Raw genomic sequence first — 25712 nt, 5'->3', positions numbered from 1 at the left:
TTGGTTCCCCATCACGTCTAGCGACGCAATATGAGTGAACCGCATCGATAGGGAACATACTTGGTTACTAGCTTAACCTCGGTTTCCTGAAATAATTCTGCCCGTGCTATTATGCTACACGACTATGTCAGCTCACTCTGAGGTCAACCCCAGCAAAACAGAGAGGACTCATGCATGTAGCGCAGGAACGTCCAAGTTATAAAACCTGGCGAAGGTGGACGGTGTGGACCAGCCGGCCGCCATACAGATGTTGCCAATGGATACACCACTGGACAATGCCCAATAAGAGGCCATGCCTCTGGTGGCGTGTGCTCTTACACCAATGGGGCACTGAAGGCCCATCGCAGTGTAGGCCAAAGCAATGGGCGTCCACTATCCAGCGGGATAATCTTTGCTTCGTGACCGGATGCCCTTTAGTCCGGCCTCCGCAGCACACAAAGAGCTGCGCTGACTGTCTGAACTGGGCAGAGTGCTCAATATATACTCTAAGTGCCCGAAGGGGGCAGAGTAAGTGTAACTCTCGCTCGTCTTCTGAAACCGGAAGAGCAGTCAGCGAAATGACCTGAATGGAGTAGAGGGCACCTTAGGCACATAGCCGTATCTTGGTTTAAGGGATGACTTTGCAGTCGTTAGGCCCAAACTCAAGGCAAGATGCGCTTACGAAGAGCACTTGCAAATCACCCACTCGCTTAACCGATGCTAATGCTAGCAGGAGGGTGGCCTTAAGTGAAAGTTGTCTTAATTCCGCCGACTCCTCCGGCCTTAATTCCGACAAAGGGAGGTCCTTTGAGGGCCCTAAGGACCGTCGACAGGTCCCACGTGGGGATGGTAAGGAGACAAGGCGGGTTGAGCCTCCTCTAGCCCTTTTCAGAAAACGAACAACCAGGTTGTTCCTGCCTAAAGACTGGCCGGCCACAGAAGCGTGGTATGCTGCTATGGTTGCCATGTAGACTTTGAGCGTAGAAGGGGTGCTCTTTTAGAAAAGACAGTACCAGTGGTATGTCACAGGAAGTTGGGTCTTCATTCCGGACTGTAAACTAGTCGGAGAAAACAGACCATTTAAGGGCGTAGTTGCGTCTCATGGACAGGTCTCAGAGATAGTATTCAGGACTACACCTGGGAAGTCCATAAGTTCCCGTTGAGGGGCCATACATGGAGGGCCCACAACTCGGGTTGAGGGTGCCAGATCTTTCCTTTCACCTGGGAAAGGAGGTCCTTCCTAAGGGGAATTGGCCATGGGGCTGCTGCTAACAGCTGCATAAACTCGGGGAACCAAGGCTGGGTGGACAATGTGTCCCCAAGGGAATGGACGCTCCATCCCCAGACAGTTCAAAGAATCTGAAGTATCTTCGGGAAGGCAGAGGTCGACCTCTTCACTTCAGGAGACAACTCTCACTGACCAATATTTTTCTCAAAGGACAGGGGCCAGGGCCTCCTTTGAACCGCCTGGGGATGAAGTGTTCATTCCCTTAGGGACACATTGTCCCGGGACAGCATGTCTGCTCCCTGGTTCTGTCTGCACCGGCACATGCACTGCTCTCAGCCATGTTGTCCAAGAGGACTAAGATGTGGTGCCCTATCAGGTCTTCTAGGAAGTTTTTGAGGGCCAGAAAAACTGCTAGCATTTCCAGTCAGTTGATATAAAACCGCTTTTCCGTGCTCTACCAGGAGCCTGAAGTTGGTCTGTCTTTGTACAGAGCTCCCCAACCTGTGTTGAAAGCGTATGTCGGGACCACCTTCCTCCTCGAGACCAACCCCATGTTCACACCGGTCTGGTACAGAGTGGGGTCCTTCTGAGGGGCAAGGGCTCTGATACAACCGTGGTTCACCTTGACGCAGAGGCGACCTGAGCACCAAGCGTGAGCTGGGACCTGGGGTTTGAGCCAGTACTGCAGGGGCCACATGTGTAGCAGGACCAGCGGAAGTACTGATGATGCGGAGTCCATCAGGCCCAGCATCCTCTGAAAGGTTCTGAGAGGGGGGGAGGCCCGGGGATGGCTTCCCAAGCCTTGGCCCTGGTGGCTAGGGGCTGAATAAGCGAATTGATTGTGAGCGAATTGTAACCTTGTTTTACAATGTTTAGAACCCAGTTCGACAGTCCGGGGATGGCTTCCCCAGCCTTGGCCCTGGTGGCTAGGGGCTGAATAAGTTCGGGATACAGGCCGCTTCAGCGCACGATTGGTTTGTGCAGATACGCTGTGACGCCATAGGTTCGTGCAGTTACCACTGCTCAGCCAATTGACTCGTGTAGATTCCTGAACTGCTATGGCTTGTGCAGTTTCACTGCGTTATTTAATAAAGATAAAGGCTTCAACAATCGGAGAAAAAGGAGTTTTTCCCCATCGCATTTAGCGATGCAATTCGAGTGAACCATGGCGATAGGGAACACACTTTATTCATACAGTATAGAAGGGTTGTAGTACACAATCAAATACACATTTAGATTCTACTATTAATTAGGGTCTAATTGCTTAAACTGTATTATCATTTTATTATATGATTTCTTTAATGATCTAGTGTCAATTTCACTGCAGTGAAATAAGATTGTCATATTGTATTTTTGGGACCACTGAACATTATGGATATTCTTTCACAGCATCAGTTGCATTTAGATCTATGCCAGTGATGGTCTGCAGCAGTTTTGAAAGAAGGGTGCATCATATTTGATTATATTTTGATTGCACTGAATATAAGCTCATACAGTATATGACTGATGAATCCTGCTCTACAACAAGAGGCATTCCCTCAGAGATGAAATGCTGCAGCATATGGAGGAATGATAAAACCAGCCACTGAGGGGGTTTGAATCACCCAAGCTCAGTTCAGACCAGCCCTGTAGCTTCTAGCAGGCGCGGGTAGCTTGCGAATTACAGCGCCTTTGAGAATATTGTTCATTCAAATGGATGGGCAGGCAGAAGCAGTCTAAAATGGATGGCAGCAAAAAAAAAAAAATTGGCTTCATCAATTCCCTCAAATAGCATTTGATAGAGTCTTTCTCTAAGTCCCGACTCTGGTACAACACACTTGTTTTCAGCTGTGTGTCAGTTTTCATATTTCACTGACACTCAAGCTGTTAAATGCAGACTTACTAAAAACAGTTAAAAAACAAACATGTTTGAAGTTACAAAGGGGCACTTCCACAAGAATTCTTGCAAAGTACAAAAAGGCCAGAGACAACACTGCCATCTCCTGGCTATATTACCCAACAGACATAGTGCTATTTATGATTTAAACACACCATATATATACACACACACTACTGTTACAACTACAAACCTTTGTGGTCAGCAACATTTTTTAAATATAAGAAATACTTTCAGTAAGGATTAGTGCTGTCAAATCAATTAATCACGATAAGTCATATCTAACATAAAAGTTTTTGTTTTCATTATATATATATATATATATATATATATATATATATATATTATATTTATGTCTGTGTGTGTACACTGTATACACACACATATATATTTATGTATATATACACAGAAACACACACAAACAGACATGTATATAATATTTAAATATATAAAATACACACACATTATGTAAACAAATTTTTTTGTTTGATGCGATTAATCGATTTGACAGCACTAGCAAGGATGTATTCAATTGTGACAATAAGGAAAATTATGTATTTTTTATTTATTTATATATTATTTATTTTTTAAAAATTGTATTCTTTTGAACTTTCTATTCATTAAATAATTCTGAAATAAATGTATGACAGTTTACACAAAAATATTAAGCAGCACAACTGCTTTCATCATTTTGAACAGGATATTAGCATATTATAATGATTTCTGAAGGATCACGTGACAATGAAGACTGGAGTAATGATGCTGAAAATTCAGCTTTGCCATTACAGAAATACACCATTCTAAAATGTATTAAAATACAACTCTGTTACTTTAAATTGTAATAATGTTTTACAACATTACTGTTTTTTAATCTGTATTTCTAATCAAATAAATGCAGCCATAATGAAAAACTTATTTCAAAAACGTTTGAAAAATCTTACCCCAAACATTGAATGGTAGTGTATATCATCATAAAAGTATAAGCATTTGAGTGGACCCAATGTAAATTAATACAAGAATTACAAAACACAAATACATGTTTTTACTGTGCATTTATAACTAGCTATCAATGTATATCATTATACAAACAGCTTTCAAGATTAATGTTAATTATGACATTATTACTAAGCATCAAAATATCCAAACAAAAAGAATGATACTCATTAGCTCCAGAATGAATGACACTCATTAACTTCAGAATGTTAGCCATTCTAATCTGCATTCTTACATTGCATTCTGTTTGCAGGTAATTGACATTTAACATGGCAAATGCTGAACTGTGCATTTTCAAAACAGTGCGATGTGCAATGAGGATTTGTCATTTAAAAAACGAATGATGGTAACAGTGGTTAATTGTACAGAGTCAAATGTGTTAAACAATGCCTTTATCTTCAGTGGGAAGAGCAGAAGGGTCCAAGCCACACTGTTTCATCTGAACAGCTATGTCAAATAAGTAGTCATAACATTCACACCTGAAAAATAACAGTTTTAAAAGATAAATACATATTGTGTACATACAAAAAATGAGGTGTGCATTTCATTTCATAGCTTACATTGTCTTTGCTTTCTCCCAGGTCTCTCCCCAGACGTAGACTCCGTGTCTGCGGACGAGAACAGCGCAGGAATCGGGGTACATGTCCATGGCTCGGGCCATGCGCTCTTTCAAGTCTTTCTCCTCTGGGGTGTTCTCAATAATTGGAACAACTAGAGATTCATCATACCTGGGGCCAAAACACATACAAACAGTAAAGTAAAAGCAGGATTTTAGATGTTCACACCTACTAATATCTTAACATCACAACTGTTCTTTTTTGAGATTTAGTATTATTTGACAAGAACACTTTACATTTTACTCATGTAAAAATGTCATGAGTGGGATCAGTGACTGAAGCATCTTAGCAGGATGTACAACCTGTAGTTTGTGTTGGAGTTTCCTTTTCGAATCCCCTTGATCATCTCTTGATGTGTGATGCAGAATTCCTTGCCAGGAAACATGAGAGTTGCCATGACAGCAGACTTTGAGTGTGTATGGATAACTGCCTGAGCTCCTGTGCAAGAAAATGACACTGCATTGCAAATACAGTACAGAACTGGAAGAAAACACTGTGTGTGGAGTGGACACGTACCTCTCATAGTGTAGGCGTTCATGAAGAGGGGTGTGCATTGACTTTTCTTTAGCTTCTTCTGTGGAGGTGGACAACTGATGTCCTTCTCATCAATGTCACACACAAACAAGTCCTCAGGCTACAAACAGGAGTGGAATTATGGTTTATTGGCATTATTTCTTTAAACACATCAACACGCTACTGATGTGCATATGATTCATGAAAAAAAAAAAAAAAAAAAGCCTTACTTGTATTCTCTCCTTCTGAACACCTGAGGGAGCTATATAAATGTGCTCACTGGGAGAAGAAATAATTATTGTATGCTGTGTAATGAATTCCATACATATTTAATTACATGAGTTAATTAATTGTAATATTTTTGGCAGGCATTAAGTCCAAAACATCACAGAGATCCAATAAGATAATAAAAGTCAATAAGATAATAAAAGTTATAATTTTACACCGCACATCATGTTTATTCGTCATTAAATGTACTGTATAAGGCAAAAACTTTTAGCCTAACCACGTGAATAAGGAGTCAATTTCTAAGAATTTGTTTAATACCTTCCCATCCTTTACCGTGGAAATTTTTTACGTCACTGTCTGGCCCAAATAGCAAGTATATATTGCCGAACACAGTGGATTAAATTATTGCTGTGTAAGATGCCTCGACTAACCCATGCCGCAGGCTTATTCCTCCCCCGGTTCCTGTCACCCAGCCCAACTCATAGAAGAGTCTGCACAGCTCTGGGATCAGCACACGAGGATGTTCCTGATCCTTAAACGATAATATGTCGTCTCGTTAAGAGGGGTCATTATAAGCTTCTGAGACACAAACAATATCGAGTAACGTTATGCTATATCATGACAAAACCAAGAAGAAGAACATATTTATAGTTGTACCCCTATCTTCTTCCCGTTGCTCTCCGCGTGTGCAGTATTCACTTCCGACGACATTCTTAAAACACTGAAAGAAGACTGTATAAAAAAACTCTCAACGAAGTTCAAGATATTTACGACATTTTTGTTAGTTTAAGGTGCAAGCCCAAAACAGCGTGATCAAACTGTTGCGCAACAGCGGAAGGCGGAAGTGCGGAACTTTAAAAGATAAAAGACTCCCATTCAGGGACATCGGTAAATGTCTAAAAACAAACAAAAATAAATAAATAAAAATCTAAAAACACAGTTATTTTAATATAGTTATTTTATCGGACAATCTGAAACCATAGTAATTATGAAACACCGTCTAGTATTCAAGTACCACAGTGTAAAATTAAACAGGTTATGTAGGGCTGCACTTTGCAGTAGGCTACCTACAGCTGTGTGATTAGCATGAACATGTATAATATATATTACATTTGTGTGTGTGTGGCTAGATAAAACGTGTGGGTGTGCAAATAGGCCTAAATGTGAATAACTTTCAAATAAATGTGAATAACTTTTAAAATGTTGTAGACTACATACATTTCAAAGCATGCATTTTGTTTGCTAGGATGCTAAAATTGATGGATGCCATTTTCTAGGTAGCCTACCATATAGGCTAGTGCTGTTTTTTCTGTGTAACATGAGAAGTGGTCCTTATGTATGTGTACAACTATCTTTGTGATGACCAGTTTGAGTTTTAGACCATCGGAGTGAGTAAAGTGAGGACATTATACAGATTTGTGCTACCTCCCATCAAAACAGATTGAGATAGGTAGCACAAATCGATAGTGAAAAATGCTATCTATAGCATACCTATCAGATTGTATGCAGCATCATATTCATGTGGTTTGAAGCTTTTTTTCAGCGTCCATAGCTACCCGTCCATACCTACCCCTTCAATGCAAATATATTAGCATAATCTGATAGGTATGTTTCTTCCGTACACCGGTCCTCACTTTCTGATACCCCTTTAAATACCTATTTGAGGGTCAAGACCTGGTTTTAGGGATAGCCTACAGTTATTATCTTTAGGGTAAAGGTTAGGGTTAGGCACTTAGTTGTAATGGTTAAGGTTAGGGTAAGGGGCTAGAGATTGTATTTGGGAAAGGGGTTAAATGTTCCCACAAAGATAGCTGTACAAATGTGTGTGTGTGTGTGTGTGTGTGTGTGTGTCTATATTTGTCTAATGTAAATAAATGTAGAATAATAATTAAACTGGGGGCTTTTAAGGATTATCAGAAGGAATGAACTGTCTGATTATATGTTAGCTCCTCGTTTCAAGTCAATTTTGTTTAAAATAATAATATAGTATAATAATATACGAGAATTACTGTTTTTGTACATGACTGTACAAACTGAACTCTTTTGATCCCCATCTGTCACAAGTTATTAGGCACAGTCATTTTGATATTGGCCACTTGCAAAACAAGCTCATTGTCTTCTCAAATGATTAATCAGTTACAGAATTTTTTTTTTTTTTACTTCCTTTTAATTTAATTTTATTTCCTGGAATAACAAAAAAAAATATTTTATCTCCTTTTTGTCACCAGTTTCTTTAGAATTCACATTTAAACGCTTGTTGCTTCATATTAACTTCACTGATAAAATTTCAAGGAAATATTGTCAAATTATAGGCCTACTGTAGTTTGTTAAATTCCATTTAAGATCCACAAGTTCCAACATGAAAACCAAAACCGCAGAGGTCTGGCCCGTGATAACCTCCTATGAGCCACCTTCAGTTCCTTTTACTTTCCCCCCCCACTTGAAGCAGGAAGTGAACGTGTATCAGCACACATGGGGCGAGGTCATTTTTCACACACCTGAGTCAACCACACCACTGTAATGTTTGCATTGACTCATCATAATACATGAGGCCATACTAGCTTATTTACTCCCACTGCTCAACCTTTTCATTTTGAGAAAAAGCACACAACACATTTATCCAGACATGCATTTAAGTTAGTCCCAATTTATATAGGTATCTTTATATGTAATTACATTTTAAATCATGTTGTTCATGTTGCAAAACACTTGCTGCTGATGTGGAATACAGGTAAGGTATGGGACATGTTTGTGTTAAGGTCAGGATTAGATGTACTGTCAACTGTCAAGAAATTGGTTACAGTAATTAGTTGTTGGTGTTTTTTAAATATACATGAATGAAGACACAATTTGAACATATTAATCATTTTATAGATCATAGAAATAGTGCAGTACAATTACAAAATAGTGCCTACATGTACTTACAAATCGATTGATCTCAATGAAACTCCATGAGTTTCAATGTGTGTGGTATGTTAATGCTGACTGCACAGACGCAGAGAGAGAGAAAGGAAATGTGAGAGACAATAGTGAGGGTGTGTTCTTTATAGCACCACCCATCATTGCTCACCAAGTAGCCTACCTTAGTCTGAGTATATAAAAGACTCATTTCTAGAGGGTTCAGAAAATTACAAAGGAGAATCAAAGCATTGTAAGAACCAAACCAGTTCAGGGCCAACAAACAGGTATACTTCCCTTCATCTAGCACATGACACAGCACGGACCATGTGGACTTTGTTACTTGTGGTACTAGCTACTGGATCACCAGCTCTACTTCAGGCAGCCCCGGTTCAGGGTGAGTGATGGCGAATGTGTTACTTATTGATCTCAGAGGTGCCTCTGGCATAGTCTTGTCAAGACGCATACAGTGGCAAGATAAGGATATATTTATGATTTTAGTGTATTGACGATATTCTTTGTAGATAAATTGCAGATGTTGTGATATGGTTTAGGATAAAGACCCTTGGTTGTATTACAGAAACTTCATATCTTTGGAATGAAATTAAGATCTGACATGTTTCAACTGATACCGCTATGGTTTAAGATAAGATAGGATTCCAGAGTAATGATGTTTCTGTAATACAGCCCTTGGCTTGTTAAGTTTATTGTACATATAATACAATATAATAATATAATCTCCTTTACTCAGTAGTTTATTAATCTCCTCCTCTTTTATGCCCGGTACACATTGTAAGATTTTGGGCTGAAAGATGACCAATCGTGATGATTTCTGTGGTCTTGACTCCTAAACGGTGGTCCTAAGTAGTACAGTGAGGTTCAAAGACGTCTGTTGTCAAGGTCTTGCGACCAACAGTAGCCTGCGATACATTTCTGACAGTGATCGTCTCACAGTGTTTACTGCTACGACCTATGTCTATTGACCAGCCAATAAAAATGCAACATGAAATGAAGTATTGATCAACGCGACATGGCGATAAAACTTAAAACTACTTACCTCAAGCTCCATTTACAAAATTGGCATGCCAAGTTGGCCTCTTTTCCCTAGCCATAACCGCATATTCTCCTCTCTCGCTTCCTCTTTTATTTCAGCGCACATAAAAACCACAATTCCCAAAGTGCGATTCATCTTGCTCAATTTGTTTACCACTAGTGCACGCTGATGACGTTTTATACTTCTATACTAACTTGCGTCGTAGCCTACGATTTAATATGTGTCACCAGCGTACAGTTTGCATACATGTCGTACCCAAGTTTATTAGATCCAGTGTGATTTGTAATGATCTTGCCTGCTACAGACTGTGCGATTTTGGCAATCCTATAAGATCATACAGCAATCTCGGACCATCAAGTAGTATACCTGGTGTCTACTTATTCCCTCTTCTGCACACTATAGGCCTATATCAGTTGTTTCAGTAATTGATTACTTTAAAATCACTTGCTGGTCTAAACATGTTATTTTGAAACAAAAATGAGAGGTCCTTTACAAAGTCGAAGGCTTACAGATGGTCTAGATGTTACAGATGTGCTCATGTCTGCACATGCAATGAATCATTAAAAGATTCATCTAATGATACCTAATGCTAAATTGCTCATCCGTCACACACAGAGCCTACATTTGGTCCTCATGTACAAGCTAGTCATTAGTATGATTATGCATGGAAAACAATTAATACATAAATAAAGATTTCTGCCTTTGAATATTTACATTGGTTTCTCTTTCGACAGGTCACAGTAGCAGATGCAGCTTTGCTGGTGTTCTCCATGTTGAGGGGACCAGCCGTTACTCTCTGACTTTCCAACAGGCATTGGAATTGTGTCAGAGTTTAGATTACAAACTGGCAACACAGGAACAGATCACTGAAGCTTACCAAAAAGGCTTGAGAACATGCAGGTAAAGAAAACATTCTGAGTACAATAGCCTTAGCCTAGAGCTTAATAACATGTTCAGACATAAACGCACTTCTTTTGATTTTGCCTAATGGCAGTACTTAATTTTTTTAATGAACCCCACACCTTTGTTTAGATACGGCTGGATTGATGGTCAAAATGTCACGTTCCTCCCACACGTTAATGCTCCAAACTGTGACTCTAGTTCCACGGAAGTCACCTTCCACCCTAAAGCAGCAGAATATCTTTCTGATGTTTACTGTTTTAACCCATCAGGTGAGTGTAAAGAGAATGGAGTGTCTTGAGAAATAATATAAAATCATATATCTTGTTGACTTTTAATTTTCCTTCCCTCAAAGATTCATCAAACTGTGAAGATACTGTTAAAAGTAACTCAGAGGGTGCAACCAATGGAATCACGGCCACAGAAAGTAAGTTCCCTTTCTTATTCCATGCAGTGCCTAGAATTAGATTTTGATATACTGTACATTATTGCAGACATTTTGACTTAGATTGCTTAGACTTACTGTATTAGTTTTACTTTTTGAGTTGAGGGGTGTGTATTGTGAAGAAGCAAGACATGCAGCAGACATACACTGCATTGTTCATAATCCAACCACGCCTAATCCAGGACATTAGTCATATCTCTATGACCTCAGACATTTTTACGCACCTGCAGTACCACATTGAAGGAGGAAGCACAAAAGTTGCTGATTTGATTTGAATAGGATGTAAATACTTGTTCATTATTTTTTCTTGTTTGACCATTCACTCTGTACTAATGTAGCAAAGTGTGTAGTTTAACATTAAAACGCAACCTTCCGATCTTTAATTTTGTTTTGGTGTCAGCACAGCAATGCAAAACACTAATGTATCACTTTAATATTTAAAGGGATACTTCACCGATTAGCATTAAGCTTTGTATCAGTAGAAACCCGGTAGTATTTTCGAATGACCGTGCTTCCCTTCCTCATGTCCCCCTGAGACGAGAGATTTCTGTATTGTGTGTCTGGATAAAACCCTCCGATGACACAAAAATCGTCATTTTGCGTCATCGGAGGCTTTTTTGGCCAGAGGCTAGAGACTACAGCCAGTAGTAGGAGCTAGTTACGCATGTTTTCAACCCGCCCATAGGGGGTGGGATCTCAGAATAAAGCTGCGTCTTTTCAGTGTCGAGTCAACTAGCCTAGTTGTATCATTTCTTCCGATACTGCCCTCTGTAACCGGTAGGCGTGGCTTGGAAGTGGCCTCGTAGGGCAGCGAAGCAAGTGCATTCTGGGAGTTGTTGTCTTTCATCCACATGAGCCAAAAATACATTTTCTGGCTTTTCTCAGTCTAGAAGGCACCAACTTCTAAAATAATTTCACATTTCTACTACACAAATGACCCAATTTAAATACACATTTATCTTTCCAGCTGTGAAATATCCCTTTAAGCTTTTTGACAGTAATATTTTATGTGATTTCTTGCAAAGATGAAAAGCCACATGAAGACATTCTTAAGGAGGTCAAGACGGAGGGCTTTCTAGTAGATTTGGAGGAGATAATGGGAAGAGTGAAAAGAGAAACTTTCCCTTTGAATGACATGGAGGTCCCCAGAACAGTTCTTCCTGATTTGGACATGACACCATCTACTGTTCCTACCTTGGACACTAAAGGCCCTACAAACAAGCCCAGTTTTGAGAAGAGCTCATCCTCTGTTGCCCCCAGGGTTTTGTTCCCTGATACAGAGGGGAGTGGATCAGCGTCATATTCTGAGCCTAGTCAATTCACAACAGTGTTGATTACCACAGAGGCAGCTGAGAAAGAATCCATACAAGCCACACTTGAGGTTCCAGAAGTGGCTTCAAAATCGAACACCAGTTATAAAGGTGAATGTCCCTACAAAATCCACACCACATTGCCCTCTTATATATTTGGCCAACATGTTTCTGCCTCAGAGTAACAATCAATCAATCAACAGATCAATCAATCACCCACATGTCCTACATGTCTACTAACTCTCATTAGAGTGTTAGAGTATTGGTAGATTGTTAGGTTGACATGTAGTTGCAAAGTTACTTATAGGCAGTAGAATGTCTATTGGGGAGCATCATAATTAAGAGTTAGCAGATATTAAGCAGACAGACTACTAATAATCTAATGAGAGTTAGTTGACATAGTTACAAAGTTACTTAAAGTCAACAGAATGTTCAAAAGGGACCATCAAAATAAAGTGTTACCCATTTTTTAACCTGGAAACAGGTTTTCAGCGGATTTAGATCCATCTTTGCACATTTAGTTTGGCCATTGATGATAGTTACATAAATAAGCTACATTTTAATTGACATTAATGTTTAATATCATCAAGTGGTACATAACTTAGATGCTTAAATATGTTGGTCAATTTTGTATGTATCTTCAATGCAGGTCGTCATCTCAATTTACCAGACATACCAGAATCAGCCAGACAAGGGGAGGGACCATCTAGTAAGTTCATGTGACAGCACTGCTGATACCATCAGTTTCTTCACTTTTTACTTACCTGACATAATGTAAATCTGTCAATTTACCACGTTTCTCTCCTCTGCAGCTTGGTTGATAATCTTTGCATTCTGTGTGGTTGTTGGAGGCATCGTATGCATACTTGCTGCTATTGCCACTAGAGACAAGTAAGTTTACTTTTTAGATTTGTTTCTTCTTCAGTAAATTCATCACAATTATCTGCCATTGAAGCCTGGCTTTAGTTTACTGAATGTAACTCCTTACTTAGGTGGTATGGACCGAGACAGAGCAGAAACATCACGACTGAGGAGAACAACAAAGACTACAGTAAAACAGAAACTCTGCCACTGTCAGAGAAAGAGCAGGAGATAGTGGCACTGATGAGTGTTACGACCCTGAATGGTAAAACAGAGGACATTACAGCTACCTGTCCGGATGAGCATGAGAAAGAGTATTTAATGTAACACAGGTGAAGCTGATGGAGAGAAATGGCTAACATTGCCAGAGCCTGAGCTTTAAATAAAGCTCTCAAAATAGAGCAAAATAATAATAATAATACACAGTATGCCAAATGAAAAGTATCTTTAAATAGTAAAAAAAAAAAAAGGAAAAAAAAAAAATAGTGGACACTGTGTAGGTTTGAAAACTCTGCTGTCGCTTCATTTGCACTGATGACTTTGAATTTTTTTTTTTTTTAGAGTGCAGTTGTCTTCCATTTTGTTGCTTCAGAATTGTTTTGTTTTTTTACATTTCATATTTCTTTTCCTTTTTAAAGTATTATTTCAATAATAGAAAATGATTATTATCTCTTATTGACTGACGATTAAGAATGATATGGTGAGAAAACATTTTATACTGGTTTTCATCTGTTTGTAAGTACTATGTACTGTGTGAGAAATGATGCATTTCTGAATGTTAGATATTGCCCTGTCTTTTATAAATAGAGATACCATATCCAGTTTGTATTCCAATGAGGCAATTGCAAATCTTTGCATTTATTAAATTACCCATCAAGACATATTTTGCCAGCTCTCAGAGCACATTTCTTTCAATAAAATGTATGATATGTCAAATCTACAGATAGTAAAAGCATATTTACATGTTTTAATAAAATAAATTTGACACCCACTGCCTAAAGACTTGAAAAGTGAAGAAAAACAAGAAACACTTTTAGACAAGAAGCATTGCCTTTATTTACAATTTGTTATAGGTATTTAATAGAAAAATAGAGGAAAAAGACAAATTTAAAAAGTGGACAGTTTGGTAGACAAAGTTATACAATGTCTTTGTAACCAAACAGGGTTGCACAAATAAAAAGAGCAGGATAGTCACATTTATACCATACATCACAGTACCTCTAGATGTGTCAGGCCCTGCCTGAACAGATATTCCAACAGTGCACACATTTATATTACAGATTCTGTATCTACTGTAGGTTGCACTTTATTTTCTCTTCACTCTACAGGGCTGTCAAATGTGTAGCAAGCCTGGTTTATAATTATTCGTAATTTGACTTTTTCCCCTAGTGTCATTATCCCTAACAAAATGTTTAACAATACACAAATTTTGAGACAAAATAACAGTGAAAAATATGCTTACATTCCATACATGTTTACTCATCAGTCAGTGTTTCACAGCCACCTGTTCCAAATGTCGTATACGGTACATAGTGATAACTAAGACAACCTTTTACACTCTAATCTACCTAGTAAAATAATATACGCAAGTGAATACATGCATTGCCGTTGTTTTATAAAACAACAGACAAAAAAGTGATGAAATGAATACCACACTTAAGTTTGCATGAAAAATATATCTAAAATATGACAGCATATATATGTGTATTTATTTATTTACAGAAAGTGCAAGGAGGCACTTTAATGAGAACATTTTAAGATTCTGGTGCAAAAGAGGAATGTTTATTGTGTTGCTATAATAGTAATTAAAAACTACTAAATTAAATGGTGCAGATTTAATGATAAATCTCAATTCTGTCATCTCTTAACATGCTAACAACCTGAGCACCAACCAACATAAGAGCCTCTATTATCAGCACGTATATAGAATCCATTCAACTGGACTTAATATCTGAGTATCCAAAATGGCTCCTCAGAGAATCAAACACTATAATTGATCTACGATCCAAGAAAATGGGATTGCATTTGATATTAATGTCATAAAGTCTTCTGGCTGCACCGTTTGCAGTTGATGTCTTCAAGGCAAGATTGCAACTTAGCAAATAAATACATAAATAAATCGATAACTTAACAAAGCACACAGATACGTACAAAACCTACACACATGCAAGTCCCTTCCCTCAACCAAAAACACGCATAAATATCTGAATATCTTCTTATGCAGTCCACTATGTAGGATATTAAAGCCACCATTCCTTTCAGATAACGCCAATCAACTCAATGTCATACTTTATGTCTAATCGCTCTGTAATTGCTGACGTGGCATTTACGTCGGGTGGCATCTAAAAATAAGTGGCAGCATTTAGAGGCAAACCACTATTTCAGAACCTCTAAGTACATTGGTAAGCTCTTATAAGAGGCTGATCTGGAGTGCCGCCACCAAGGGTTAATCCACCTAAGCCAAGCCAGTCAAAGGTATCTTCAGCAAACAAACTGCACTTCTCTCCTCCTGCCACTAGTAGTGCTCTAGGGTCAGTCTGGGGTCCCAGGCTGGACAAGCCATTGTGATCCTTCTACGTGGTAGCCTTAAGGCAGCAGGTTTCAGATCGATCGCCAAACCCAAGGCCTAGAACTATCATAATCCTTGAGTGTGAATAATAATGTATGAGGCTGAACCAGCTGAACCACTACGAGCACCAGCTACTTTCGAGCTACATTCTCTTCCCTTTGTGAATCAGATGAACTGAGATTGTCATACAAAAGTCAGTGCTTGTGCATGTGAAAAGTTCTGTGGTAACTTCTGATTGTTTATTTATATGTATAAAATTAGCATTTGGTTTTCACCAGAAAGGATAAGCTTGTGGGACTCAGGATAAGGCGGAGCTGGATCTGTGTGCTGTGTTACTCGCGTATCCATGGTTCCTCCTCAACAAGTGAGAACTCCGCAGGGGAACCATTTGAGGCCAAGGTTACCTGAAAGCAATTATCAGGGACAACTAACTGTTGGACCAAGGCACAGTCAAAATGCATTAACCGGTGCTAACTAAACTGTTTATGGTTTGGAGCAGAGAGTCTGATATTTTAACAGTGTAATTTACATCCAAATTCACAGAAATGTACCCACCACAAGACAGATAATAATTAGCTGCAGCGGGATTCCTTACAGAATGCTGAAAGACTGAATACAGATAGAGAAAATCATTTGAATTATCATATTTTGTATATACAAACTTTGCATTATTTTCCTTATTGCAGTGAATCTCTGCCCAAAGCTAATCTTCTAAAAGTGTCACGCGTGCTACCACACAGACCTATGCATTTTTGAAACACAGGGTAAAAATGTCTACTCAAGTGCAGTGAAAAAGAGGCAAACACTGCAGTTTTCTTACTGATGGAAAACAATCACTTTTCTGTCAAGCTTAAAAACATTCAGCTTGAAAGAATGAAATAGCAGCCTTTGTCGTCTCAAAATGTAGATGGTAAAAACGAGGTGCGCATTAATGCTTTGTATCACTTTCATTTTTTGTTGAGAACAGCCAAAGGCAACGTGGCAATAGTACAATACAAAACTTTAAGTGCATAACTGTACACACGTATATAATTGCCAAAATAGATCATATCCAAATACTGATAAGAATATACAAAGCCTGCACAAAAACTGCTATTTCACTGAGTACCAGAACAAATAAATAAACCATATTTATTTATTCCATCGTTTTGTTTCATTTCTTATGCCTTCACATCAGGAATGATCAAAAAATACAAAAGTGTAAAAAAAAAAAAAAAAAAAAACTCACAATGATACATACAATGTCGGGGAAATAAATAAAAGCATCTACATACAGGTTTCTATGTCTGTGAGAGTGAAATGTACCTTGCAGTCATCTATCTGGACCGGCTGATAGGAGTTGTGAGATGTATATACACCGTGGTTAGTGTTATTCTCAAAAAAAGATTGTGTCTTGGCCATCTCAAAGTCATCTGGCCTTTGCTGCGCATCAAATAGGTCAAGCTCATCTTTGGAGAGGTGGTACACGATTCCCGCCCCGTACGAGTCACCAACGACATTGACTGATGTTCGGAAACGGTCCCTGTTTGATAAAGCAGGAGCAAACAAAGAAAGGTACCACATCTCTCCAGGCTAAACGACTCCAAATGCCATTAGGGCTTGTATCAACATGCAAAGCAAATGGTTATACATGCCACGACACTAAATCTTAAACTGGAGATCATTTTTGATTGACAACTAATGCTTGAGCTAAAATGTGTGTGTCACTAAATCAGTAGGGAGAGAGATTGATTTAACTTACAGTAACCAGTCGACTGCTACCAGTAAACTGATGTCTTGAGTCGGTAGTCCCACAGCTGTCAAGATCAGAAGCATCGTCACCAGACCGGCACTGGGAATACTGGCTGCTCCCACGCTAGCGAGAGTCGCTGTAAGGCTACAAACAAAACATACATTTTTCATTTGATTAGCTGCAAACTTTAAGAATAATACATCACTTGGCTCTCATTCATGTGATTTTATCAACATTTGTTTCAAACAAGTACCATGCAGACCACTAAAGGAATAATTATCTTTCTGTCAATATTTATTCACCTTCATGTCAATCCAAACTCATACTCTGCCTGTGATTGTCTTTTCTGTGGAACTCAAGAGAACTTTCAAAGAATCTTCAAACAGGTATTGTTCATATAGCAACAGGTCATAGTGACCACATCTGTAAAGCTATAAAATACACTATAGGTATATTATATATTATATACTACATAAATATACTATTCCCAAGCCTTCTAAAACAATATAATAGCTTTATATGACAGACAGACTGAAATGTAAGTCTTCATTTACTGACTGGATCATAGAACAACTCATAAAAGGAATCACTATTTTGAGCTGATTCTTTTCAATGAACCAGTTGCTTGGATTCACAAATCAGATTGTTTTATCATTCTTAATGATGTGAATGTACTCAATAATATAAATAACATAGCACACAATTCCTATGGACTACCTTTATAATGCTTTTTAGATGTAATTTTAAGAGCTTGCAGACGTGATCACTAAGAATGTTGTATGGCAAGAATCTTCTTTTTTTGTTCCACAGAAAAAAAGGCGGTAAACAGGTTTGGAACAACATGAGGATGAGAAAATGAGGATGATTGAATTTTCATTTCATTTTATGTAGCCACCAGTGAATAATATTAGTGTAAAGCACATATTTACATGCATTTCTGTGTCTAGACGTTTGGTCTTACCTGACTGTCACTATCTGGCCAGGATCAAGTTCTATTCCATTCATCTGGGCAATAAAGATGGCCGCTACTGCCTCATAAAGCGCTGTACCGTCCATGTTGATCGTTGCTCCAACAGGTAACACAAATCGAGTGACTCTCTTGTCAATGCCCAGATTTTCCTCCAGACAGCGGAAAGTGACAGGTAATGTCCCAGCACTACAAAAGAGGCATATCAAGATTTCCGGTTTACTCTTGCCATTATTCAGCTTCTGAAGATGCCAAATGAAACAATAGCCTTCCCTCTCTTTAAACTCGATGTGACTAAAAATTCTCAAAGGTAAAAACATGGCACAATTAGAGGAAAAGTTATATCATTTACCTAGAAGCTGTTCCTAAAGCGGTGACCCAAGCCTGGAAAATTCCCATGAAGAATGTATATGGGTTTTTCCGAACAATAACAAAATATATTAAGGGAAGGAACATGGCTCCGTGAATGAAAAGTCCAACGATGACAGTGACCATGTACATTCCAAGCTGCTTGGCCACCACCTCCAGATCATTAATTGAAATAATCTTCCCACAGATCAGACACGCAATACCAACGGGGGAATACCTGTTACAGGACAGAGACGTGCAGCAAAGTCAATAGCAGAAATAACAGATTAATCAGTAATTGAATGGCAGGAAACAAACTGAGACAGAAAGTCAGTTCAATAGAGTTAAAGGCAGTTAAACAGTTAAAATCACCACCATTGACACTACTGTTCAAACGCGTATGGTCAGTTAAGTTTTATTCAGCAAGGACACATTAAATTAAACAGCACTATTCTGCTTCAAATAAATGCTGTTCTTTTTAACTTTCTATTCATCAAAAACTCTTTTTAAAAAAATGCATCACGGTTTCCACAAAAATATTAAGCAACTGTTTTTATAATATAAATGCAGCCTTGGCGAGCATAAGATTTATATATGTCAGTTAATAAATCAGTCAACAAATGGACTACTAAAGGTAGAAAATGGACATCACGTAAACTTTACTCATTAACAATCATAAAAGCTGACCACATGATCATGCCGACAAGCTTCATAACGATCTCGTTGAGAACGTTGAAGAAATCGAGCATCAGCTTGGCCTTTTCTCCCATCTTTCCCATACAAATGCCGAATGCCACAAAGAACCCAATGATACCTAGAGAAACACACAATGCCACCATGTCAATGTGAACTACATGACTATATATATACAAATGACACTTTAATGCATATATCATGGAATCAAAGCCATCTAATACCTAACACATTCATGCCGCTCTTGAATTGAAGAGACTTCTTGATCACATATTTTGCAGCACCCTTGGTAGAATTTCGTCCAAATCGAGTTGGAACTGGAGGAGGAGCTACTTCTACTTTGTTAGTAACAGTCTGGATCTACATAAAGAGATTGAAGAACTGTTTATTATTAATAATTCAGACTAATGAGAAATAACAGATGAAAGATTGACAAAAATATAAAATGATATGAAGTCAAAAGCACATTGGATGCACACACCTGCTGGAAACAAGCCTGAACAAGATTTTCTGGAAACAGATTTCTGATGAGATCAAACAAGGCATCTAAACTGGACACTTCATCATTCTTTTTCCCTTCGCCCAGGTTTGCCTTCAGTTTGGGGTTACCGGGGTGGATGAGGAGCACCAAGATCACCCCCAGCACAGCTGCGATGACAGTGGTAGACATGTAGTACACCATGGCCCTTGTGCCCAAACGACCACTGGACTTGGCATCCAACCCTGCTAATCCTAAAAAAAAAAAAAAAAAAAAAAAATGCTACTGATACTAGTTGCATTTTCACAAGGCAGTATTACTAAAAGTTGATCAGATCAAGTTTTATAATTATTCTCTGTGATTTGTGAATGACTAACAAATTTGGAATGGTTTCAATTTTTTTTCAATTCAAATTTTTTTTTTTGCTAACATGTTTAAACATGTTCTGCTCATAAACCACTGAAACTGATCCGCCCTAAATTTAATAGGCATGCTTTTTATTTTATTTTATCTTATACTGAATTACAAAGAAATAGTTGAAAGGACAAAAAATGCCTTAGCCATTTCAAAATCACCATTTCTGTAGCTATTCCATATTTCAAATAGTAAAAGCTATTATAAAAGCTGTAACATTGTGGTTATTACTTTGACTCCATAGTCATTGCATGCGGGTTATTTCTGTGTCTGAATTCATTGCTGATGGTCTTTGCGATACATACGCATATTAATGGTCAATATATCAATATCGCATGGCGGATGCAGCTACATTTATGCTGGTTTACCAGCACATAGCAAAAAAAAAAAGTATATATTTTTTTTTACAATGATAGCATTGTTGGAGGTGTTTAGCAAAGCGTATAACAGTACCTGTGATCAAACTTGAGATGATCAGAGGCAAAATCACCATTTTTAACATCCTCATGAGAATGTCACCCGGGAAGGCAATGACCATAATGACATCAGCGGGGAGTGGTGATGCGTACCGCAGTAGCATACCAGCTACTGAACCTGCTATCACACCTGAGGCAGACACAGAGAATCACAGTGAACATTAGACATTTCACTGAGAAATAATATTAAACCTCTTGTGAAGTATAACAATATCAGAACACAACTGTTTCTTGAACGCCTTTAAAAGTACCATTGAATAGGATTCTGAGATTTCATTTATCTTAGATAACCCACTCAGCCAACTATATTAGTGTGAGTGCACTTTGATACATGCATGTCACATGCAAACAACACCATGGCGAAGTTCCTTTTAATAAGCATGACATAGACTTCCTTGGGTCAGAAAGTCTATATAGATATATAATTACACTGTAACAATGACACCTTAAAATAAAGGGTTACACTTTATTTTAAGGTGTCATTGTTACAGTGTAATTATATCTTTAAGTACTGAGTAATATTAAGCAACTACATGTACTTACTATAGGGTTAGGGTAGGATTAGGATTTGGTTGAGGGTTAGTTGCATGTAATTATGCATAATTTACTGTTATTACTATGGTAAGTACATGTAACATATGTAACAAGGACACTGTAAAATAAAGTGTTACCAAATAAAGTGTAACCAAATTTCTTTCTTAATCAGGCTTGATTTATTTGATATATTTTCAAAGAATATGTCTTGAATTAGGTTTATATTTATATCCCATGGCATTTTTAAGATAAAATTTAATTTTCTTCTCAAGAAAATGCATCTTGTTTTAAGGATGTCTATATATTCCTACGGGAAAACAAACAAAAATACTGTAACAATTAACTGCAGCATAATGTGTTCATTCAAATCTATTAAACATATTGTCTGATGAGTATCGTGGAGTAATAGTGTTTTAACATAGTGCTTTAATTATAAAACTGAGTCTAATAAATGGATGGCTGAATGGCCATATTGCATGTGAACGCTTTCTGGTAATTATAATTATCATATCCATGCATATTTTACCACAAACAGTAATAATAATCAGTGTTATTCCATTAGCAAATTGTTAAAGTAACAAAAATGCTAAAGTAACTTGCCAAGGATTGTGAGCGTAAGTAGCATGTTCTTCATGAGTTTGTCACAGACACCTCCACACATGGGCTCTTCAGGTGTTGTAGGAGGGTCCAAATGATTCTCATGCATTCTGATCTCCACTTGCTTCTGCATTTTGTTGGCACTGGTAGACGGAAGAAATGGAGCAGACAGTAAAGTATGTCAATATACATGATCTAATCAAAAAGCTCTAGTACACAGTATGAGCTACACTTGTGAAATCAAGTCCTTCATGAAATTATCACATGAAGCAAAATGTATTCATTGTCATAAATACAAATTGTTGTTGGTGTCAGTTTGTGGGACCAAAATATGTTTGTGTATGACGTGCTGCAGACACATTGACACAGAATGATAATGCTTACATTTTACATATCTTACATTTCGTTTGTACATCTTACAACTGCATGTATTGTACAGATGCAATCGATATCCATGGACCACATAGTGGAATGCAAATACAAATATGATGTCATCTGTCCAGGTAACGTTTGATATAAAACCGTAACCACAGTAATAAAAGGTAATAAAAAAAAAACACCATGACATATTTTGGACAATTATATAATTGGCATTTTTCACTGATTTTGGGAATTTGAGGATCTTGAGAATTTAAGGATTTTGGGAAGTGAGGGTATCATATCAGCAGTGCTGGGTTTTCTGAGAATATGACTAACGTGCCTGTCATTGTTTCATCACCTTTACTGTTGTCCACCAGCTGAATACCAACTACTACAGGTGGTCATGTCATGTCACATGACACGAGAGATGTTTAGCTTTACTCTGGCCTGGATTAAAAGGCTCTAAGAAGTCAGCCCTCCTCTCCAACAGAGATAACCTTGTTTGGTTACATAACCATAGGCTTGCAGTACTTAAGCACATGCATGCAACAACAGTATATTGCAACAGGATGACCATTGATAGGCCTAACTGTATCTCAAAGGCCATCTTTGGACCAGTACAATTCAATTATCATTACCTGCATGGAAAGATTTAAGGAAATGCAAAGAAAAATTGTTCATACATATGCAACAAAAAAACATCTACCAAATCATAAAAGAAACACAATGACTTAAAATGTCTTCTTCTGTTTGTGTACAATGTCAACTCTCAAAGTAGCTGGAATCCGGCTCATCTGAACAAGATTAAAAAGCTGAATGATGCCAAAGAAATCAAAGACTGTCTGATACACACAGCTCCAGTCCTAATGAGATAAAAGCCTGGCGATTGGTTAATTTTAGCCATTTGAGCACAGCAATAATTGCGTTGCACAACAGTTGAAAGTATGTAGCAAAAGTCAATGCATGTGTGAGTTTTGGTTTCACACTGTAAATAATAGCATTTGACTCCATTAAATTATTCAAAAAATTCCAAAAGATTTGATTGGTAATTATTAGTTCTGAGAATAGCATTCTGATAAGGCAGAGACTTTAAATTTGCCCTATATGTGAAAAAAACAACAACAACAACAACAAAAACTTACTGTGTGTGTATAGGCCATATATATATATATATATATATATATATATATAGATAGATAGATATATATAGATATAGATATATATATATCAGTATTAGAAATCATATTAGAAATCAGTTCATTTAAGGCAATCAAGGTCAAGCAACGATATTAAAGGCATATATTGTACATGCATTTCATACAGACGTTGTTGACTTTGTTGATTTTTATTTGCTGGAAACATACAGTCTTATAAAAGTTTAGCAAAAAAAAAAAAAAAAAAACCTTTGCAGACCGAACATAACCATTAAGCACAAAATCCACTTGGTATTCACCAGGGTAACGCTATTCAAAAGTTGTCAAATAAAAATAACAGCATTGCAAGGACAAGCAAGATGATCCCGAGAGACTTTTCATCATCCATCTTACCTGTTGTAGTGCAGTTACTAAAAGGGAAGAGTTTCACAGCAGTTAGCTAGACAGCCATGGGGTATACAAATTCCTTTGAACGAAATTCTGTCAATCTACAGTTTATCCATCAGGAAATCCGGTCCAGGTCATTAGAAATGTCAATCAAAAACTCGAAGCAACAGGTGGATAGCAGTGCAATAAGTGATGGATCTGATGCAATCAGCAACTCTTCCCTGCAAGATCAGTCAAAATGACGGATAGGAGATTCCATGCACAATCCTCTGTCTTTGAATTGATCTAATCCCACCATTAGTACTAGTGAAATGGGCGAAGAGGTGCTGCTCAGGGCTCCGTGGGGCAACACGGAGGAGGAGTCTGACACCCAGATTATGTGTAAGTAGCAGCTAATATGCTTGAGACTCCTCGTCCTCTCTCTCATTGTTTCAACCCCTCCATCTCACTCCCCAGGTCTGATCTTCTCTAATGAGCTCTGAAATGAATGAACGGAATCAAAGAGTGATGCATGGCAGAAATACGGAGTCAGGCGAGCTGTCGAGCAATTACATTTGCAAAACAGATTCGTGCAAAATCTGTGAACGAGATTCTGACTCTGATAACGAAAAGTTAATTGGTTGTATGTGTGATTATTTGCATATGACCAGGGCAAAACTGTGTTATACATTTATACAGACTGTTTGGTTCTTTCTAGGGGGACATAATGACCTTACCTTTGCATTATTTTAGGAAATCCCAATCTTGACCTGTGATGACCTTTCAGTTGTGCAGACTCTGGCCTAACATGACAGAAATTAGCAGGGGCTTCTCATTATCTCTAAGCACGACGCTATCAAATATATCTAACCAAATCAAACAATTAGTAGTGCATGAGAACAGAGGCCTTCTCAGTGATATTTCAGGTGTGAAATCACTAAAAGCTCCATTTTGATTACATAAAAATGCAACCTTACGCGTTTATAAATATTCTTATAAATACTCAAAAACTGGCCTGCCTTTTCAGAGTGACAAAATGATGACTAAATACAGAAGATATTAAAAAAAATTGTCTTTGTTAATCATACTGACACTGCTTTATCTGTCTGTAGTGAATCTGCAGGTTAACTACTGTCCCACCAGATGAAGCACTCGTTTTCTGGAGTGTGGCCACATGCAAGGAATGTGCACAGGCACATGGTCTCACATCTGCGGTCTACCCCCCACCTGTGCAACACCATGCTGAATGCAGCCCAGCACACTCTTCAAGCTCATCCACCTGACTCCAGTCTCCATGCTTAGCAGACAGGTGTCTATAATTAACTAATCTGTTCCAAACCTCTCTAATCCCTCATACATAGACATGGTTCACACACAAACACACACACGCACATATATTCTCAGGTGAAAGTACTGCATGTACACAAACTGTCTCTTTAAAGCCTCTCATGCATGTGTTATTTCAAACATACATTTTACATTCCTATACATAACATTGCAATGGAAATCTTACGCTTCAAATGACCTTGATTATGTGGTCTTGTGCTGGTGTGCAGTAGCATGCATCTCTAGGAACCTGAAATTGTTATAGAACATGACTGACAAATTTCAGATTGCCAAAATCAGACTTTTCCTAATTTTGTTTTTTTAAGTATCAAGTGGCACTGCCCAACAGTAAAGGTTAACTATACAATTACTACGGTTCCCAAGGGTCGTGTTGCTGGATTAAGTAACACAAGCATGTGTTGCATCACATGTGTGACGTCTGTCCACATGATGTGGATATTTGAAGGTATAACAAAACATACAGAACCCACCTTAAAATGAAAGTTCAGGATCATTTATATAAAGCTTTCATGTAGGCTATTTAAAAGATTTTAGAACACTTGAAAAATATTAAGTCCTCGATTACGTAGGTAATTGAAACTTAATTCCAGAATGGATGCGCCTTTTCTCCCTTACAACAGGTGAACAAATGTTGGATCACATAAGAAAAACAGACAGGCCCGTACCAGCCTTGCCAGCGTCATTGAGGTCAGTGGTCTGTGTTGCTCATGTATCATGCAACAGTGAAAATGAATCACAAAGTAAATTGCAAGATAAATTCACATCATTGAACAAG

At 38.0% G+C, this 25712-nt stretch overlaps 3 protein-coding genes across 6 annotated transcripts; 1 reads left to right on the top strand and 2 right to left on the bottom strand.

Annotated features, from left to right (window-relative positions):
• Positions 1 to 3672: 3672 nt before the first annotated feature.
• Positions 3673 to 6282, bottom strand: apip (APAF1 interacting protein). Its single transcript, XM_079865114.1, has 7 exons — positions 6092 to 6282; positions 5866 to 5966; positions 5437 to 5485; positions 5210 to 5327; positions 4996 to 5131; positions 4637 to 4804; positions 3673 to 4555 (listed from the first exon to the last, which is right to left on the bottom strand). Exons 1-7 carry the CDS (start codon positions 6143 to 6145, stop codon positions 4456 to 4458), a joined length of 726 nt encoding a protein of 241 aa, XP_079721240.1. The 5' UTR covers positions 6146 to 6282; the 3' UTR covers positions 3673 to 4455.
• A 2198-nt stretch (positions 6283 to 8480) lies between these two features.
• Positions 8481 to 13897, top strand: cd44a (CD44 molecule (IN blood group) a). The gene is made up of 8 exons (XM_079865112.1): positions 8481 to 8729; positions 10121 to 10286; positions 10419 to 10558; positions 10642 to 10713; positions 11757 to 12152; positions 12691 to 12750; positions 12854 to 12932; positions 13034 to 13897. Exons 1-8 carry the CDS (start codon positions 8660 to 8662, stop codon positions 13227 to 13229), a joined length of 1179 nt encoding a protein of 392 aa, XP_079721238.1. The 5' UTR covers positions 8481 to 8659; the 3' UTR covers positions 13230 to 13897.
• Positions 13898 to 13937: 40 nt separating this feature from the next.
• slc1a2a (solute carrier family 1 member 2a) lies at positions 13938 to 24081 on the bottom strand. 4 transcript variants are annotated; one of them, XM_079865106.1, is made up of 12 exons: positions 23618 to 24081; positions 21714 to 21853; positions 20557 to 20709; positions 19693 to 19943; positions 19436 to 19571; positions 19206 to 19332; positions 18523 to 18756; positions 18165 to 18359; positions 17213 to 17347; positions 16777 to 16993; positions 16027 to 16080; positions 13938 to 15875 (listed from the first exon to the last, which is right to left on the bottom strand). In XM_079865106.1, the coding sequence occupies exons 2-11, from the start codon at positions 21841 to 21843 to the stop codon at positions 16063 to 16065; spliced, it is 1596 nt and encodes a 531-aa protein (XP_079721232.1). In that variant the 5' UTR covers positions 21844 to 21853; positions 23618 to 24081; the 3' UTR covers positions 13938 to 15875; positions 16027 to 16062. The 4 variants fall into 4 exon arrangements, with proteins under 4 accessions (XP_079721232.1, XP_079721233.1, XP_079721230.1 ...); XM_079865107.1 differs by having other exon boundaries at positions 13938 to 16080; positions 23618 to 23928; XM_079865104.1 differs by lacking the exon at positions 16027 to 16080 and having other exon boundaries at positions 23618 to 23928.
• Positions 24082 to 25712: the final 1631 nt, after the last annotated feature.

The sequence above is a fragment of the Squalius cephalus genome (genome assembly GCF_949319135.1).
Source record: "Squalius cephalus genome assembly, chromosome: 3".
Classification (NCBI taxonomy): domain Eukaryota; kingdom Metazoa; phylum Chordata; class Actinopteri; order Cypriniformes; family Leuciscidae; genus Squalius; species Squalius cephalus.
This window is presented reverse-complemented; position numbering and strand designations above follow the sequence as displayed.

Bases quoted from the DNA above. Each gene is read 5' to 3' on its own strand.
- apip (XM_079865114.1), bottom strand. From the start codon at position 6,145: ATGTCGTCGGAAGTGAATACTGCACACGCGGAGAGCAACGGGAAGAAG. The intron at 5,328-5,436 runs GTAAGGCTTTTT...TCCTGTTTGTAG, and splicing joins TTCAGAAGGAGAGAATACAA to CCTGAGGACTTGTTTGTGTG. The intron at 4,805-4,995 runs GTTGTACATCCT...TTTTGGCCCCAG, and splicing joins AACTCCAACACAAACTACAG to GTATGATGAATCTCTAGTTG.
- cd44a (XM_079865112.1), top strand. From the start codon at position 8,660: ATGTGGACTTTGTTACTTGTGGTACTAGCTACTGGATCACCAGCTCTA. The intron at 8,730-10,120 runs GTGAGTGATGGC...CTCTTTCGACAG, and splicing joins TCAGGCAGCCCCGGTTCAGG to GTCACAGTAGCAGATGCAGC. The intron at 12,933-13,033 runs GTAAGTTTACTT...CTCCTTACTTAG, and splicing joins GCTATTGCCACTAGAGACAA to GTGGTATGGACCGAGACAGA.
- slc1a2a (XM_079865104.1), bottom strand. From the start codon at position 21,843: ATGCAGAAGCAAGTGGAGATCAGAATGCATGAGAATCATTTGGACCCT. The intron at 19,333-19,435 runs GTATTAGATGGC...GTGTTTCTCTAG, and splicing joins GAGCGGCATGAATGTGTTAG to GTATCATTGGGTTCTTTGTG. The intron at 16,994-17,212 runs GTAAGTTAAATC...TTTATCAAACAG, and splicing joins GTAGCAGTCGACTGGTTACT to GGACCGTTTCCGAACATCAG.